This window comes from Alternaria ethzedia, assembly GCF_023757985.1.
Source record: "Alternaria ethzedia strain BMP 0044 chromosome Unknown scaffold_1, whole genome shotgun sequence".
NCBI classification, from domain to species: domain Eukaryota; kingdom Fungi; phylum Ascomycota; class Dothideomycetes; order Pleosporales; family Pleosporaceae; genus Alternaria; species Alternaria ethzedia.
This window is the reverse complement of record NW_026056194.1, coordinates 2,460,655-2,478,048: the sequence shown is the minus strand read 5'-3', so window position 1 is coordinate 2,478,048 and position 17,394 is coordinate 2,460,655. Positions and strand designations below refer to the sequence as shown.

The 17,394-nt window shown below is 52.4% G+C and overlaps 6 protein-coding genes across 6 annotated transcripts; 2 read left to right on the top strand and 4 right to left on the bottom strand.

The window, feature by feature from the left end:
- Positions 1 to 1,567: 1,567 nt before the first annotated feature.
- J4E87_000791 (uncharacterized protein) lies at positions 1,568 to 2,171 on the bottom strand (the record flags this gene model as incomplete). The annotated part of the gene is made up of 2 exons (XM_049372443.1): positions 1,568 to 2,012; positions 2,065 to 2,171. The coding sequence occupies 2 exons, from the start codon at positions 2,169 to 2,171 to the stop codon at positions 1,568 to 1,570; spliced, it is 552 nt and encodes a 183-aa protein (XP_049238577.1).
- Positions 2,172 to 4,388: 2,217 nt separating this feature from the next.
- On the bottom strand, positions 4,389 to 6,342 carry J4E87_000790 (uncharacterized protein; the record flags this gene model as incomplete). Its single annotated transcript, XM_049372442.1, has 4 exons — positions 4,389 to 5,300; positions 5,349 to 5,777; positions 5,831 to 6,020; positions 6,164 to 6,342. The coding sequence occupies 4 exons, from the start codon at positions 6,340 to 6,342 to the stop codon at positions 4,389 to 4,391; spliced, it is 1,710 nt and encodes a 569-aa protein (XP_049238576.1).
- Positions 6,343 to 9,422: 3,080 nt separating this feature from the next.
- J4E87_000789 (uncharacterized protein) lies at positions 9,423 to 10,930 on the bottom strand (the record flags this gene model as incomplete). Its single annotated transcript, XM_049372441.1, has 3 exons — positions 9,423 to 9,793; positions 9,845 to 10,646; positions 10,730 to 10,930. The coding sequence occupies 3 exons, from the start codon at positions 10,928 to 10,930 to the stop codon at positions 9,423 to 9,425; spliced, it is 1,374 nt and encodes a 457-aa protein (XP_049238575.1).
- A 522-nt stretch (positions 10,931 to 11,452) lies between these two features.
- J4E87_000788 (uncharacterized protein) lies at positions 11,453 to 12,328 on the top strand (the record flags this gene model as incomplete). The annotated part of the gene is made up of 2 exons (XM_049372440.1): positions 11,453 to 11,702; positions 11,754 to 12,328. 2 exons carry the CDS (start codon positions 11,453 to 11,455, stop codon positions 12,326 to 12,328), a joined length of 825 nt encoding a protein of 274 aa, XP_049238574.1.
- A 1,463-nt stretch (positions 12,329 to 13,791) lies between these two features.
- Positions 13,792 to 15,003, top strand: J4E87_000787 (uncharacterized protein; the record flags this gene model as incomplete). Its single annotated transcript, XM_049372439.1, has 1 exon — positions 13,792 to 15,003. One exon carries the CDS (start codon positions 13,792 to 13,794, stop codon positions 15,001 to 15,003), a length of 1,212 nt encoding a protein of 403 aa, XP_049238573.1.
- Positions 15,004 to 16,050: 1,047 nt separating this feature from the next.
- On the bottom strand, positions 16,051 to 16,641 carry J4E87_000786 (uncharacterized protein; the record flags this gene model as incomplete). The annotated part of the gene is made up of 3 exons (XM_049372438.1): positions 16,051 to 16,149; positions 16,216 to 16,540; positions 16,592 to 16,641. 3 exons carry the CDS (start codon positions 16,639 to 16,641, stop codon positions 16,051 to 16,053), a joined length of 474 nt encoding a protein of 157 aa, XP_049238572.1.
- Positions 16,642 to 17,394: the final 753 nt, after the last annotated feature.

Here is a 17,394-nt window from a genome sequence, read left to right as displayed (position 1 = left end):
CGTTAGTAGAGATGTAGGAGAGATATCATGTGAGATCGATTTGAAAAAGAAGGCTTGATCTAAAAGCAAGTGCATTATCATAGTGTTCGAAGCAGTAAACATGTAGACATCATTGTTTAGAAATCGTTCCAGAAGATAGCTCGCCCCACACTGTCCCTCCTCCCCTCCATCGCATTCCTACTCTCAATCTCAACCTCCTCCTCATCTTGATGTACGATTTCACTTTCCACCACGCCCCCATCCACCTCCCCTGTACTCACAGTCGCCATCTCCTCATCCACCCATCCCCGATACTCAAACCCATCTTCCAGCCTTCCCACTCCATATCTACCCTCCTCGTCTTTAATATCACCTCCCCACCCCTCCATCATTGCACCCTCAAAAGTGAACGCCCCCCTCCCTTTCCTCCGAACAACCATTTGCGTAGCCCGCTCAAACCCAACATGCCACTCGCCCCCATCTCTCAAATCTGACTCCGGCACCCAACTGTCTCTTATCTTTCCTTCTTCCTCCGTGGTCTTATCCCGATGTCGATTGAAAGAGGCCAAGTGCTCGCGGTATGTTGTGCCGGTGATAAGCGAGGGGGCGAATGCTGTGGTGGGCATGTTGGATGTCTGGGAGAAGGTGGAAGGGTGGTGGATGACGCCTGTGTGAGTGGAATTCGGTGTGGAAGCCGTGGTGGTGAAGATGTGTGTGAGGCAGCAGAATGCCATGTTGACGGGAGTTTGTCAACGTCTTCCAAGTTATAGTGGGAAGTTAGGTCGAACTTTCTACGCTATTCAGAGAATCAACTGAATACGGGTCAAGTGTTACTGTTTAGATTTTTGGTGTCTCGCTGCATTTATCTCGATGAAGATGTGAGTGAGCATCTATTTCGTAGTAGCATGGTGATTTCTCTCTTTTTTTGAGACATTTCTGTTTGCCAGACAAGGAGGTACTGTGCTTTGTTCTTGTCTTGGTGCGTTTCGGCGCCTTCTTTGTCGATATACGAGACAATTAGACTAGCGTTGTGTGTAGAAAAGCGAGACATGGTTCGTTGTATGTTCTGCAGGTCTTGCCGTGGTGTGCTCTGTTTCTGAGGAGCTGTGAGGCAGATTAGTGCATGAAGAAGTATTTTGAAGGTGCCAGATGAGCTTCAAACGATTGTGTCATAGACTTGGAGGTTGAAACATGGTTCTAGATCGGCTTGCATCAACGAGGTTCCAGAAAGTCTAGAAGAACTGCAAACATAGAGGGCCTTAGCAGGGGCTCATAACGCGATGTCATGCAGTTTGCTGGTCAGCCAGGTGTTTCATACGTCGCTTAGCACTAACATCAGTACAACGAGCTTCAGTATGAAGTCAATTTGCGCAGTACAGAACCACACGTCATGTATGTTCTCAAGTGAGTTCTTGTGTAGGATCATTTATTTTGAGTCTGATTAGGATGCCATCAAGTAGCCCCATGATGCTAATATGTACAGGTAAAGTCGTGTAGTAGAGTCAAGTTCATCTATCATATGCACATCTACTCATTGAAGAGTTGGATTGCGATAAGGTGCCAACAAACTATCCCAGCGAATCCGCGCTTACAAGAAGAAAGCAGCAGCGCCAAGAACAGCAGCGACCTTTCCGGCGCCAACGGCAACAGCGGCGTTCTCGGTTTGCTCAGGGAGAGCGCTGGACTCAGCAGCTGACGCAGCATCGTCGCCGGTAACAGTAGCAGTGCCAGATACGGTCTCAGCAGGAGCGGTGGTGGGCTCGGCAACGCCGGCAGGGCAGTGCCAGTGGTCGCCGTGGGGCTCGCAAGTGCTAGCGGTGGCCTCATGGTCGTGATCATCCTCGTCATCGTGGCTGTGGGATGCGGAGGCAGTGATCATGGTGGATCCAGAGGAGACGACAGTGACGGTAGTGGAGGCAATCGTGGAGGCAGGGCCGGAAGTAGCCTCTTCAGCGGCTTCCTCAGCGGAGTGCGAAGCAAGCTGCTCTGGGGTAGGAGCACCAGTGGGCTCTGGAACGCCGTCGGGGCAGTGCCTTGATATTGTCAGTTTGGTTCATAGACTACATGATGTTCAGATCGCCTTACCAGTGGTCGCCGTGGGGCTCGCACTCACCACCAGCAGTCACAGAGACGGTGTCCTGTGCTACAACGGCGGCAGCGACAGCGAGAAGAGAGATGACCGAGAACCTCATCTTGAATGTGTTGAAACGACCGTAGTTGTCTTGTCGAGTTAGATATGTAGGTAACGAGGGAATGTCCTGAGGGCTCGAATAGGATGTTTCGTGAGAGGTAGTCGGGTAAGGAAGTGACTGCAGTGTCTACGGGCCAAAAGTTTTATATCCTTACCTTCGGGTCGATGCTGCAGAGCATACACCTACATGGCTGGGCGCCGAGCCAAGGCGGCGGATTGCCTTGGCGATGGACATTGCGGTACTCAGTTTCCGTAAAAGAAGGCAAAAACTTGCTTCTCGAGATGAACAATTGGTAGAAAGTGGTCCTGAGTAGGCGGGTTTACCGAGTGTGACGCTGGAGTAGCGTGCGAATGCCTGTTGGGGGTGGTCTCCATGCTTGGCACGTGGGATGCGGATGTGGTGGTGGAGTTGGTGTGCACGAAACGGGCAAACTGTCCGGTGAGTTGTTGAGACATTTGCGAACAGAGCCTTGAGATAAATGCTGAGGTGTGATTTTGTCAGCATAGAATGTCAGTATTGCCCTATTGCGAAGCGTGAAGTGTTTGCAAGTCGAAGAGCGCGAAGACTGCGACGATGTGAAGACTCACGATGCCGCAGTTTAGGCGAAATCCGAGGTAATCCTGAACTTCTAGGTACTGGGAAGAACATCAAAACTAACGCAGGTACAATGCACTGTCATTTATATCTCCGCTTGTTCATCAAATCAGTAGCATGCTCATTGTCAGTCTCGTGGGATCATTTGCCACACTAAGGAAATGCCCTGACCCTAAGACTCAACATACTGCTTTAGTAATAGCACAGGTCGTCATTCGTATCGGCGCACCCGATGATATTGGCATGTCGCTGGTGACTTCATAGTGGACCGGTAGCTGTACGTGATGATTTCTCTTTTTGACACCCTCATTCAACATCTCCATGAGCAGTATGCAGACGGGATGAAGCCGAAAGTCTGATCGATGTTCCATTCGAGCGTTTCTACGAGAGCGGAACTTATCGAATATTCTGTTCGCATGGTCCAACGTGGGCAATGACCACAGGATTTCCGAGGAAGCGACTGTGATCGAGATAGCCTGGTTGGTTGATTCGAAAGAACAATCCCATTTAGAAGTGGCTTGAGGCTCGGTTGGTTACTTTGCTGCAGCTGAGTGCCCTGCCAGCATGAACCTGTTCGCTGCTTAGGGAATGGCTAATTTCCACGTATTGGCTGGTTGATCGAGTGAATCTGCCAGACGTTATTGGTGTCCTTTCCGGGCTTCGAAGCCAACCAGCGCGTATAGTTGCGCATATTCCAGCCTATTGTCAACGACGTCGTATGATTTTGAAGACCAGCCAACCCCTCAGCGATGGACATCTGCGGGTCTGCGGCCCGGTGTCGGCACTGTCTTATGGGTACATTATGTGTCAGGTCATCGAACGACGTATCTCTTCCTTGTAGCAGCATGATCGTAGTCCGCCATGCCCAGTCGCATCGAAAACTTGTGATAAGAAAGCAAGCTTCTGGCGGAAGCCAGCCAACCGTCCCGCACGGGCGTCCCCATTAGCTGAGCCGGGTGCGATGCAGGTCATTGTGCTGAGAGAATCCAGATATACATAGGAACTACTCCAATAGGCAGAGGAAATGATGTCCCGACGATGTGTGCGTGTTGGTTGCATTGCGCGTGGTGAGGCTTGCGTGTTGGTGGCCTGAGCATACAAGGAGTTTGACCCTGAAAACCGCGCGGGCACCGGAAATATCCGGCAGCGCTCTGATGTACCCAGGTCGGAGATGAACGCAAAGCACGTTGGCTCGGGATATCGATAAGTCAGTGAGTCTATGCGAAGGCACATTGCCGACGTTAAGATTGCCTAGCTGCCGCTTTTCTGAAAGCTTCTGCGCTGCGGACGTGCACATCATCCGACTTGCGAGGCGAGATTCCCGGTATCCACTACTAGTGACAGCCATGCAACGAACCGACTGTACCCCTTATTTCTCCTGTTACCATTGCATGCAAGTCAGTTTCGTGCCTACAGTGAGTCAGTACTTCAGATGTGTGTAGATTCAAGTCAGGTACAGAGAAAGGGATGTGCAATTATCGTGTATATTGCTCGTGACTTTTTCAGAGGTAGCCTTCTTTTCGCTAATTATGCACAAAACAAAGGAGATAAAGGTCTACAAATCTAACATCGTCATGAAGCGAACACGCCAGCAAAAATCTACTGCTTCCGCGCCTGCGCGTACTAGTGCAATCCACTCTCGCCAGTCTCAGCCATGTGGTTCTGGCATTCGACCATGATCTTGACCATTTGCGAAATTTGCTCTAGGCGGCTGATAACGACCTTGTTGCCATCGACAAAGCCAACGCAGTTGTACTTGACTCCCGTCTTGGCCGAGAACTCGCGGACGAGCTCTTGGCCGCGGCGGAGGTTATGGCGAGGTACGCGGGGGAACAGGTGGTGAACAGCTTGGAACTGCAGACCGCCGTGGAACCAGTCCATCCACGGTGGGCAATCGACGTCCATGGTTGTGCGCAGTTGGCGTTGAGGGAAAGACTCAGTGGGTCCGAGGTCGGCTGTGGGCATGCCCCAGTGAGAGAGGGTGATTTGTACGTGCAAAACCATGGTGACCATGTGCGAGATGATGACGAAGCCGACACGGATGGGCCATGTGGGAAGATAGAGCCAGCAGAGAAGGTAGCCGAAGATGTACCAGTAGCAGCACATGAAGACGATTTCGACGGGGCGTGTCCACCATGCTGCACCCAATTGAGCTGCTCGGGGTGAGACCAAATGCAGCCAGCCGAGGAAGTATAGGTTGAATCTGGCAAAGGCCATGATCGGGTAGTAAAGGTACTTTTGGTAAGGGACAATGACATCGCATGCGGCGTCCCATACAAACTGGAAGTTGTAGAAGGAAGATAGAACAGACTTGATGTAAGTAGGCGTGGTGGAGAACAGAGGGATGTTCTGGATGTCCGGATCATGCTCCGGCATGTTAGTGATGAGATGGTGGACGTTGTGGCTGGATTTCCACCAGCCGATGCTGAGGCCAGAGCAAAAGTCTGCGATGAAAGCGCCGATGAGGGTGTCGATGACGAAGTTGCCTGTGATTCCGCGATGGCCGGCATCATGTGCTGTGAACATGATTTGTTGCTACATTATGTTAGAATGCGTTGACCCAGAAGGAGGGAGAGGACTTACCCAGAAAAGACCAAGGAAGACTGCAGAGGTCATGTACCACTTGGCGTAAAGGAAGCCGGCGAATGCGGCGAAGAGCAGAGCGTATCGAACCGACTCTCTGGCGTATTCTGAGTAGCGGCATTGGTACAGGCCCTCGTCTTTGAACCGTTGGTGCAATTCGCGGTAACTTTGTATGATGGTATTTTGCGTTTCCACGTCGAGCGAGGGGTTGTCGCGGAGACCTTCTTCGATCTCCCTCTCCTCTTGCTCGATGGCATACTGCTCCCTGTGCCTCTTCTTCTCTTCCGCGGCAGACAAGACTGGTGTCTCAATCTCATCTTCGCTTTGGATAAGAGGTAGCTTTTCGGGGTCGCTGGCAGGTCTGCTACTTGAGCGGTATACACAAGTATCTGGCTTTCCAATCAGCTTCTTGCTGATGATGGCGGCGGCCTTGTCCATGTTAGCGAGGACGGTAAATGCGAACGGGTGGGGGGTAGACCCACGGATCCCAGGTCGACGCTCCTCCCGCGACGTGACTTTTCGGACTCTGGCGCCGCGGCCAATCGCTTTCTTTCCGCAAGATTTATGTAGTAGTCCGGCGAGCGGATTGGAGGCTCCATGTTGGCCCAGGGCATCTCGACACGACCGATGCGATGCTTTGTCATCATAAGCAGTGCCTTATTGGTGTGATAGCTGTTGTGAGGTCAGTATTAGGTCAAGCTGGGGTGCTTACTCAACGCTTCCGCAGCATCCGGCGACATGGTGTGGCCGAACTTTGCCTGTTGCGGAAGGGCTGGTAGGGCTGGCGATATTTAGGCTCGTCCCGCATTACATACATATTGATCTCGTCTGTCGCGTCTCTTCCCACCATGTGCAGGATGGCGAGACGACCGCCCGGATGCCTATTGATCCATTCTCCAAGATTCAGGACATAGCCCTCGTGGATTACGATTGGCTCGCCCTCGGCAATCTTTTGCGCGATCTCGGCGGGCGCGATGATTCGGTGTCGCGACATGATGGCTGGGGCTGGTTGTGAGAGGTGAGGGTGGGCGTGTTTGGTTAATCAGCGGGACAGCAGGATATATACGAATGCAGGAGCGGGCGAGCGAGGGCGCTGGCGAACCTGGGTACTTTTTGGGGAGATTTCCCGCCTACGCCGTGCGCACGGTTCGCGGGCCAGGCGAAATCTTGGAGCGTTTGCTTGCGAAGGGGGCGGAGCCGTTTGGTACGTCACTTTGGTGGCACGCATACGCACGCGGGAGTCGGAGGTGCCAGCGAGTGGAAGAGCAACAAAGGAGGCACTCCCAACGGTACCGCACAGTGGGCCCGCCCAAGGCCCTGTAGCTCGCAAATTCACCCGCCATGAAGCCTGCGCTTAGCCTGGAGCGACCAAGCCCCGCGAGACCCTGAGGCCCGCGGGAGATCAATCTCGCAGCGCAGCGTATAGATGGGCCGTCGTGGGCACGAGAAATAGGAGAGTGGGTAACGGCTTCCTTTGCTCCAGGTGCCCACGGGCCCGCGATAGGCAGGTGCAACGCAGCATCCTCCTCGCAGTGCGCGCCAAGCCCTTGGGAACACGAATCGAAGTCCCGAAGGCCCAGATGAGCCCGCATGCGGCCTAGCGCAGCCAGCATCCTGGGGACCTTGGACCCTTTGGACCCTTTTGCGGGAAAGTCGCCCCGCACAGCGAACGCCTCTGACTGGCCATGCGAGCCTGGACGCGACCCGCCAATGCACCGCGGCAGGCAGGAGCGAGGCAGCCAGGGCATCCATCTCGCAGTCGGCCCTGCTGCGCTCCCCACCACCTCGAACCATCGCAGGGCAGGGAGATACTTGTCTGTCACGCCGCAATGCAATCAACGCTATCACCAAACTACAGCGGGTGACACCCTTGGCACAGCGCCACCGCGTGCTGCACGCCTGTGCACCGGGCAACGGCCTATCTGTCCCGATCGTCTCAAGCGCGTATCCAGTATCCGTAAAAGCAGTTTCAGTCGCCTGCCTAGGTCGTATTGCGTATCGATCCCCATGCGCTATATCCAGACGCTCCACACAGGTACGCCGCGCGTACTCGCAACTTTCACCCCGTGCATGTCTAGCACCGCACATCAAACATCAAGCTGCTTTTCCTCCACCACCACTGCCGCTTCCGCGTGCTTTTTGAAGGGCGGACTCGGCCCCTCAGGCACTGTCCAACTGCCTATACGTGTACGACGGAAGCCATTTCTACTCGCAATGCCCCCGCCCTTCGCTCGCCACTCCCACACCTCGAAAACATAATCACATCCGAATCACCCACCTCCTGAGAATTCACCGGCAGAATATTATTCATGATACCTATGGTTGCGTCAGCGTGCGCGTCATTAATTATTTCGGGCACCACGAAAAGACCGAACCGCCGTTTTGACCTGCTGGGTCCATCACGCATAACATGCGTCTGACCAAGTCAGCTTACCGCCGAAGAACCTCAACTATAATGTGTTCCTATATGGTTCCTTGTAGACTTGCGAAGGATGACCAGTTGGCTGCTCGGGCACGAGACTAGGCGCCGAGGCACCAAAATGCAGCCGAATCCTACCATCCTGCATGTTCACCATCACGCGAGGTGGCGTAGAACCTACTCATGGCAAGTGCTAGCATTGAATTTGCTGAACAATAGCTACAAACTCGGCGCATCTCTTCATGCCCTACACGTCCTTCGACAACGACGACGACGACAGGAGCCACCTGGCAGCGCAGGTATTGGCATCTCGACAGTGGCACCCATAAGCGGAGGCGATGATAAGGATCACCCTGTTGAACCGCTACTCCTGAGATGGTTCACCTGTGTCCTGGGCGTTATGCTGGCCGATCACAAAGCGGAACCGCTAGCACAGAACAACGACGTTACGCAATAGGAATAACAATCAACAATACAACGAAGGCGGGAGAGCATTTGCACATGCGTCGCAGGGCATGGACATGATATGGATGATGCATGCATCCGGAGACGTGAAGGTTGTCAGATCCAGCATTCGAGATCGTTTTGCTGCGCATTTGGTTTTTCTTCAACAAAGTTCAAGATGCCGAACGTATAAATGGTACGCCCACGACTAGCCTGGCGAGCTATACTAGCATCCGCAAGCTCTGCCGCTTTATGCGTACTTTCGCGCCATGGCAGCGGCTACGTCAGCGCAATAAGCTCCTCGCAATTCACGAGGTGCACAGCGGGGTAGCTGCGTTGTGGCTGCGCTCAAGCTCATACTGTAGTTGTGCAGCTTTGCGCCTAAGTTAATGTCTTGAAATTTGGAATTACTACCTCAGCACGCGTCATATTTGATGATTTGCAGGGAGGAGGCAACGTAGCCACTAACTACAATGTGAAGACGCGCAAGTATGCGACGAACACACCACGTATGACGCGCTATAGACGATCTTGGTTGATCATAGATGTAACTAATCCGACCATGAATTAATCTGACCAGACCATCCAAATACTTGGCCTGACCATGGAATAAGCCAGCCCGACCATGCGAATTGTTGAGCTGTCCTCGAAAGTTGAGCTGTCTTTCAATTCAAAGCTAAACAGACCTCGGAAGCCGAGCTGGCCTGGACATAGCTCGCCCGACGGCTGAAAGCTCATCCGACTATGACTAGCAGTTCATCCGGCCATGACTAGTAGCTCATCAGACCATGACTAAGACATAATGGGCTAGGGTCATCCCCGAACGATCGAGACTAAGAGTTCACCCGACCATCGCTAAGAGCTGGGCTGACCTTGACTAGAGCTAAGCTGGCCATGAGTAGAGCTAAGCTCACCATGTGTATGAGTTCATCTGACCATTGAATTGGGACGAGCCAACTAATACTCCAACCTCAACCGACAGATGCGCGTGGGTTCCTTGTTCAAGACTGAAGTGGTCATATCTTCTGTCCTCAACGTGGAACCCACGTGCATAAATTGATCGAACTTGTAGCTTCGGTATGTGTGGCGAAATTGTATTACAAGTGTAAAGCTACCCACGAGCAGTCGCTCAGCCTCCTCATCTTCAGCGTCAAGAATCCAGTCCATCTCCCATCTACCGCATCTTAGTGCCTCCCATCACCACGCCCATCCTACAACTCCTCCTTATCCTCCTCATCGACCTCTGTATCCTTAATAGGGTCCTCTTCGGCATCGCGAATAGCCTTGGCAAATTCTTCCGCCTCTTTAGGACTATTCGCAAACAAGTGTTCCCGGACAAGTCTCTGCGGCGTCTCGCCAAGCCACTGGAACAAGCTAAAGTCCTGGTACTTGTCTGTACGGAAGATTTCGAGCACCTCGACGTCCTCATCGTCAGACAGGTTCTCGATGAAGTGGCCCATGTTGCGAGGGATGACGCCTACGTCGCCGGCTTGGAAGTCGAATGTGCGCGCTGTGCCTTTGGCGGCGAAGATTGTTACGCGGGCGCGGCCAGCGATGAAGAAGGACCACTCGTCTGCGTTGGCTGTGGTAAAGAGTTAGTATGGAACGAAGGATGGGTAAGTGAGTGACTTACGGTGCCAATGCATCTCGCGGATTGCGCCAGGTTGAATGCTCAAGTGTGCTGCAGCGACAGTCTTGGAGATGGGGAAGTTTGTCGAATCGGTGATGCGAACTTGACCACCAGTCGTGTTGACAGGCTCCTGAGCAAGCATCTTGTGAGTAAATTGGATCTTCGACTTCTTGTATCCCTTGCCGCTACTTGGAACCTCATCGTCAATGGGACCGGGCTCTGAGCCCTGGAAGATGTACTTTTCCTTCTCGGGAATTGCCTTGAAGACTTCTGGCGAAACGCGGAAGTTCTCACCCAAGACGGACTTGGGTGTCAGTCTCATCCAATCGGTGAGCAGGAAAGTAGAGTCCTCAGAGAAGTTGCCATCGTCGAACACGAGTAGGAACTCGGTGCCGTTGGGGCTCAGGCCTTGCAGCGAGTGAGGGTGGCCAGAGGGGAAGTACCATAGGTCACCCTTCTCCAGGTCATCGACGAAGGAGCCACCTTCAGGATCGAGAGCAGTGATGCGGACCTTGCCTTCGAGAACATATGCCCATTCGGCTTCCTTGTGCCAGTGGAGTTCGCGAATGACGCCTTCCTCAAGACGCATGTTCACGCCGGCTAGCTCCTTGCTAGTGCCCAGCTCGCGGACAGTCGTCTCGCGCGTCCAGCCACCCTCCTCGATGCGGATATGCGAGTCGGCAAAGGACCATCGCATGTTGGGGATCGCGCCATGGTCGGTGCTGGGTGGGCGGACGAGATCTGGGTTTTGTCGTTCGCGCGCTCGGTTGCGAGGCCCTAGAACACTCGCTCCGTCACCATTGCGCTGGAAACTTTGTTAGCATGTTGACCATCATCGAGCTAGATATTCGTCGTTCCGCGGAGGAATGATCTCAATGATGGACTCACGTAGGGTAGTGGCTGAAGCTTGTCGCCTTGCGAATCAATCTTCTTGTCAAATGGATCATTGTTGCCAGGCTTGTACGGGTTGAAGACTTTGTTAGGTCCTGCGTGGTGTCGCGCACTGCCAGCCAGCGGTTGTTGTTGCTCCAATGGCGCAGCCACGGCACCACATACGCCAAGCGCGACCAGTAACGACGGAAGATGCATGACGGCTTCAATTGACCTCAAGTGAAGAAGCTGAAGAGGATCGCGAAGTCGAAAGTTTATTCACCCGGCAGACGACGCCCTTTTGACATGCCGTGTGCATTGCGCGTCCTGCAATGCCGTGTGCCGATGACGACAGTCTAGCCATGATTATTTATGATGCTTGCTTGACACTAAGCAACAACCATCCACTCCCACGCCATCTCTGCGCATCAATCATCAATTTTCCACGCACTATACCCACCCAAAACCGTTTCCCCGCACGTCAAACGCATTGCTTGTACATGCAACGCCACATCAGGAAGGTCTTCAAGCCACACGTCCTGAGATATCCTGCAATTGCCGCCGCGGGCGTCGAAAGCTTAACTGAAGCTTGAGTCGAAGTGCCTGTCGATCTGCACGCTGGCTCGCGTCTTCCCGGTTGTGCTGACGCGATTATCTGCACCCCGCCCCAACTGACATAACTACCGGTCCTCGCAGCCCTCGCAATATACGACTACACGATATCCTCCCACGCGTGCAACCATGAGCAGCGTAACGCGCAGAGACGCCACGCGCAGCGGCGCAGACGAGGAAACGCCGCTTCTCGGCCGAAATGGACCAGCCGGCGGAAAATCGGACAGCAAGGGGACTATGCAGCGGCTCAAACGGCACATGAATGCCGATGTCAACAAGAACTGGGCAGATCTTGTTTTGCTGTATTGCTACATTGTTACTGGGCTGTTGGATAGCTCGGCTGTCTTCATATGGGGCTCTTTCGTGAGCATGCAGACGGGTGAGTAAGACGCGCCATCTCTTTTGGACCAGAAGCTTACTCAACATACAGGTAACACCGTGTATCTTGGCTTGGGCATTGTCGCACCTTCTGAAGGCATCCGTTGGATCAAGGCATTGACGTCCATTGTCGCATTCTGTGCTGGCTCGTTCTGCTTCGCGCGCTTTCATCGCTACTTCTCACCTGCCAAAAGATGGGTGCTCATCGTATCCTACACGTTTCAGATGCTACTCATTGCTGTTGCTGCATTGATCGCTACTGTCGGGAAAGACACCAAGGAAGGTCTTCATTGGCAGATGATTGTTCCGCTCGCTTCAGTCGCTTTCCAATCCAGTGGACAGGCAGTCACGTCACGCGCCCTGAAGTACAACGGTCTGACCAGTGTCGTGCTCACGAGCAACTACTGCGATCTCTTTTCTGACCCTCAGCTGTTCAAGATTTCGAACGTGGAGCGCAACAGGAGGATCGCTGCACCCGCTATGCTGCTGTTGGGAGCCTGCATCGGCGGATTGTACGCTCACAGCAGTGTAGGTCTTGCGGGTGCCTTGTGGACTGCTTGTGGACTGAAACTGTTGGCTGTCTTCGCGTGGGTCTTTTGGAAGTCGGAAGTCATCGTCGAAGAATAAATGTCGCTCCGACAAGAAAACCTGGTCGTCCTTTAGAGGTCTTCCGGTTGGCCTCAATCAGCCAAGCCCAACCATGGTACGACCGTCGCAAGAAAGCATACACTATATCATTCTATATCCTGCCCACAGCCGTCTCCGCAAATGACTCATCCATCTTTTGGACTTACATCTCGATAATTACCTCTGCCCGAAAACAACCCGTGTTTACGATACAAGATGAAGCCCAACAGACAGGGTATTTATGGCTTCGTCAAGAACCGCGATGTGCAGCCACTGCTCAAGTCGGAACTTCGAGGCCTTGCGAGCATCCGAGACCGCCTTGCTGAAGCCACGGTGGTAGCATTCGATATAGAAGGAGTCCACCAGCGTGGTTCAGAGGCGAGTGAGCTTGGAGTCGCGGTACTACGACCTAGTTCAAAGCCACTTCGCTTCTCCTCGTCTATGTATTGCTTCTGGAATCAAAACGATATCGAGGCATTTACCATTCGCATACGAGAACGACGATACGGGCCTATTGTTGGAACCATGGCCGACGAGACCAGGCAAACTGCCGGCGCAAGACTATACAAGTTCTTGTCCTCCATCCAAGGCGAACTTATATTTGTTGGTTTTGGCATGCAGAGGGAATTCAAATGGATTAGCGATGAATATCCGGCCATCGCAGCACTGTTCACTTCTTGGTGCGATGTACAAGAGCTTGTCGCTGATTCCTACAAGAGCATGACCGCCGAACCCGACAAATTACTTCCTCGATATCGTCAGCCCAGCCTAGATCGAGCCATGAAAGCTCTGAAAATAAGTGGATGGCGATCCAGGCATGAGAAACATGGGGCGGCTGCCGATGCCGTCAAATTCCTGGCCATTCTTTCCGCACTCTTTTCTGGAAGGGTTTTGCATGAACTCCCCGAACCGAGCATTTGCCGCTTATCACGTCTCCCACACAAGAAGTATGATGAATATAGTGGGAAACGAAATGCGCGTATTACCGCGTGGGATAGAAGTAAACTGCCTTTGCAAACACCAAACGGTTTAGCGGATTTCTGCGCTCCCCATCATGGGTTACTTGCTGTGGGTCTCGATGCAGTTGATGTAAACTTGGCAAGAGACAGAAAAAGCATATGGTGGGTATCGTTTCTAACACAAGACGCGCTCGACGAGTTCATTGCCAAAGTGCATGGGTCGCTTTACGAGGGAGTGAAACTGTTCGTTACACCAATGGCTCCACCAAACAAGTATCTAGCCGCCAAAAGGTCGAATGAAATGCCTTGGAAACAGCCGAGAACCTTCAGTAGGTACGATGGCGATGATCTGATAGCAGCTTTCGAGTAAGTCAAGGAATCTACATGGACTCGGGTACACTCGGACTAACTTTTATAGCATACTTAGCACCGTAGGTGAATGTGAAGAAGAGGTACGAAACCAGTAATACGCGCCTGTAATAGTGGCCTAAGCCCTAGAGTCACATGCTGTTACCGATGCGTTTGCTGCCTCGCGTACTGTCGCCGCAACTCGGACAAACGCTCATCTGGCTCCGCGATACCGACGCAAACAGCACTCCCGTTAGCTGCCTACAGCCTTTCGGTTCTGATACCGCTCCAACACACAAGCACAACACTCACCCGACCCTGCAATATTTACCGCGAAGGATGGCGCTCGAATCGCTGAAGAGATCCTTTGGGACTATGATGAGTATTAAGAAGAAGAAAGAGCCATTCGAAGATTCCATCATGACAACCGACTCTCCCGGTCAAAGCTTTGGCAGCCTAAGTTCGTGCGCCATGTCCATTGATAGCGAAGATGCTCCACAAGACAGCGGCGTCGACATCAACAGTCCACCAGTACCGCCTCCCAACACGCAGTCTGACCAGTATAATGACACCGACACTGTAAACCTACACATCAACCCCAACCCTATCGAGACCGAGACCCAGATATCCACCACCACCCCGACATTCACCGGCCTCTCTCCCGCCATCCGCGCACTAATCTGGTCTCACGCCGCTCCCGCCCCGCGAACCCGTTTCCTCGAACTCCACACCTACAACACCATCGACCACATCCCGCGTTGCCGCTACATACCCCCACTCCCACCGCTCTTCTCCACCAATCAAGAAGCCAGAAACTTCAGTATCGCACATGAAGGTGGAGAACTCGTTAGTTTCACTACGGAGAACTTTACCGCTTTGTTCTCTTTCCATGGCCGCAGGATCGGCGGAGAAAAAAATGAGAAGAAATTTTACTTCAACTTCGACAGGGATATCATCTGGTTGAGTGCGAGATTCACAGCTGCTTGCAATACCACTGAGACGCTTCGTCTGCAAACATTGTCTTCTATCCTGCCGCCAACTAGTTTGTCTCGTATCCAACGCCTCGTCATTTCGTACTCGGGTCTGGACTCTTACGCGTTCATCGGTCCTTACCTGCGTCCCTTTGCGCGTCTTGAGACGTTATTTTTGTGTATGAACGATGCGCGCATCAAGGAGAATGTGAAAAAGTTGCTCAAGAAAGGTTGCCCAGCTGATGGCGTGACGGCGGACAAACTGAGGAGCATGTTAGAGCAGACCGAAGCTGATGAGACGGATGATGATGAGGAAAGCGAGGATGTGACTACGGATAGGTTGGCGGTTAGAGCGAGGAGAAGGGTACTGGAAGTGTATCTGAGGCTAGAAGAATAGCGGCCGTATTGTGATTTTGATTTGGCTCCACAAGGGCATTGGATGATACCCAGTGGGTAGATTACGTAGCATGTGCTCATACAATCGATACCAGAGACTCATACAAGCAAAAAACCGAACAAGCCTGGGGCCTACATTGACGTTAGGTCACCTACTTTTTATGTTTTCAAATTGACGTAGGCTGCAGACCTGTTTAGATTTCCCTAGATTGAGGTGCTAAACGACGATATCACCCAAGCTTGGCGACTCGCCCATCCTCCGCTTCGACAACTCAAAGCTCAATACAGTATGATCCATGTAGTACATCATCAAGCGCCATCGGCGAGGCTGGAGCGAAAGCAAGCCCCGTTGACCCGGTACTTCGATATCCTCTGAAGGGTCAAACATGCCTGTATACCTGTGAGCCCTACGATACATACGGAAGTAGTCATCATCATCCTACCTTGTACAGGCGCAACAGCCACACCAAGCAGCCGTTCGTTCGGCCCTCCCGTTATCTCTGTCTCATTACCTGACCGAAACGGTAGAAGATATTCAAGTTTGAAGCCATACCGTGGCTCTCCAGTGTTCTGGTCTCTAGTATAGTACAGACTGAAGACGCCGGCACGACCCGCCGGAGAACCGACTATGAAAATGCCCAGCTCGGGTATCTGGGAGAAGAAGCAGTGTCGGTCACAAGACATGAGGGAGTCCATCCATCGGCCTGGACGTAGCGGTCGTCTTATCGCGACGATGGGATTGAGAGGAAAATTGAGTGATGTTGCGGAAAGGCCTTGGATGAGGAAGATGTCTTCTTTGGTGAAGATTAAGAATGGGCCACCCATTGGTTCTGCGATGGGCCTCAAGTCATCAATCAGGCGATACGGCGTTCTGTTAGGGCTGCGCAATGTTCCGGGTCGAATGGAAGACAACAGCGTTTCACTTATACCAAACTGCGCTGTGTGTTAGTCACCTAACGTGTCTTTAACTTTGAATATGAACGAAGAGGAGATTTGTTTCTCGTAATGCTGCACCTCATACAAGAAAAAAATTGAACAGGTCTAGAGCCTACATCGACGCTGGGTCACCTCTCTTGTAGGTTTTCATGTTGATGTAGGCTGCAGGCCTGTTTGGGTTTTTCTTGGTTGACGTGGCAATACCCTCTGGCTACATCTTGATTGGATGCAGCCGACAAGAGATTGTTTTATATGTCGTGTTGGAAAATATACTTACAGATTGAGCCAACTCCTCAAAAGTCATCCCGAGAAGCTGATGATTCGGATCAATATCTTCTTCGTCGCTGTCTGTCTCGTTCGCTTCGCTGACTACTTCGATTTCTTCGTCATCTGTACTGTCCTCTTCGTCTGTGTCGGGATGATATTGATGAGAGGTGGTTTCGGAAACTTTGAAACGTTTCTTCTGGTCGGACACATCTAGGAAGTCGCTTGCAGTCATGTCTTCGTCCAACGGTAACTCGTATGCGGATCGTGTGTCCAACGCTATAGTACCCCAGGCTCCGTGGAGAACATTTTGCGCGCCCGGACAGTCGCACAGGAACCTGTGAGATATGTAACGAGGCGGCTTCGAGAGATCGCTTGCGCTTGCGCACCAGCCTAGCTGGAATGTAGCCACCTCCTGCTTGGTGTACAAGTCCCACATCGATGTCTTGCCATCAATGCAGCTGCTCAAAAGCCAGCGACCGGAGTCACCGTAGAACGATACTGCGGGAACATTATTCGTCGCCTGAAGGGTAAAAATATTGTCCTTTCTTCTGCTGGGTGGGAAACCAAGATTGGTATCGTGGTCTGAGACTTCCAATCCGTTATCGGAAGCGAGCGCAAATGCGATTATCGTTATCTGATGAGTGTTCTGTTGAGGTTAGAGGAGCAGAGCGTGTGAGGAATAAACGTTTTCATTACCGCACTAATCGCGATCATGCGAGTCTTGCGCTGTACAGCCAAGCCCCAAGCACTTCTGCCGACATTGGAGCGAAGAAACACATGGACACCGTCCTCGTCAGCAGGCTCCTGCACGTTGGTGCGCCGTTCCAACGCTCGGTGGATCTCTCGAGTTCGATATATAATAACGTCGCCATCGTCGCAGGCCAGCATGAGCATCTCTTCGTTGCCGATATAGTCGACCAAGATGCGACAGATAGAGTGAGGATTTGACGGGTCAATTCCATACCCACGAGTGCCAGTTTTGGGCGGATGCAACACAAGCTCAGGCTTGTCAGATAAACTTTGGTCGGGAAAGCTTGGTTGATAGACATGAAGCTCATCGACAGAGGCAAGAAAATAAAGGTTATGTTGATGCGAAAGGCCCGTCAAGTCGCAACGCCAATCTCGCAAATCTGGCGGCGCGACACCATCGGCGAACTACTCCTGGTCAGCGGCAATCTTAGAAATTAGA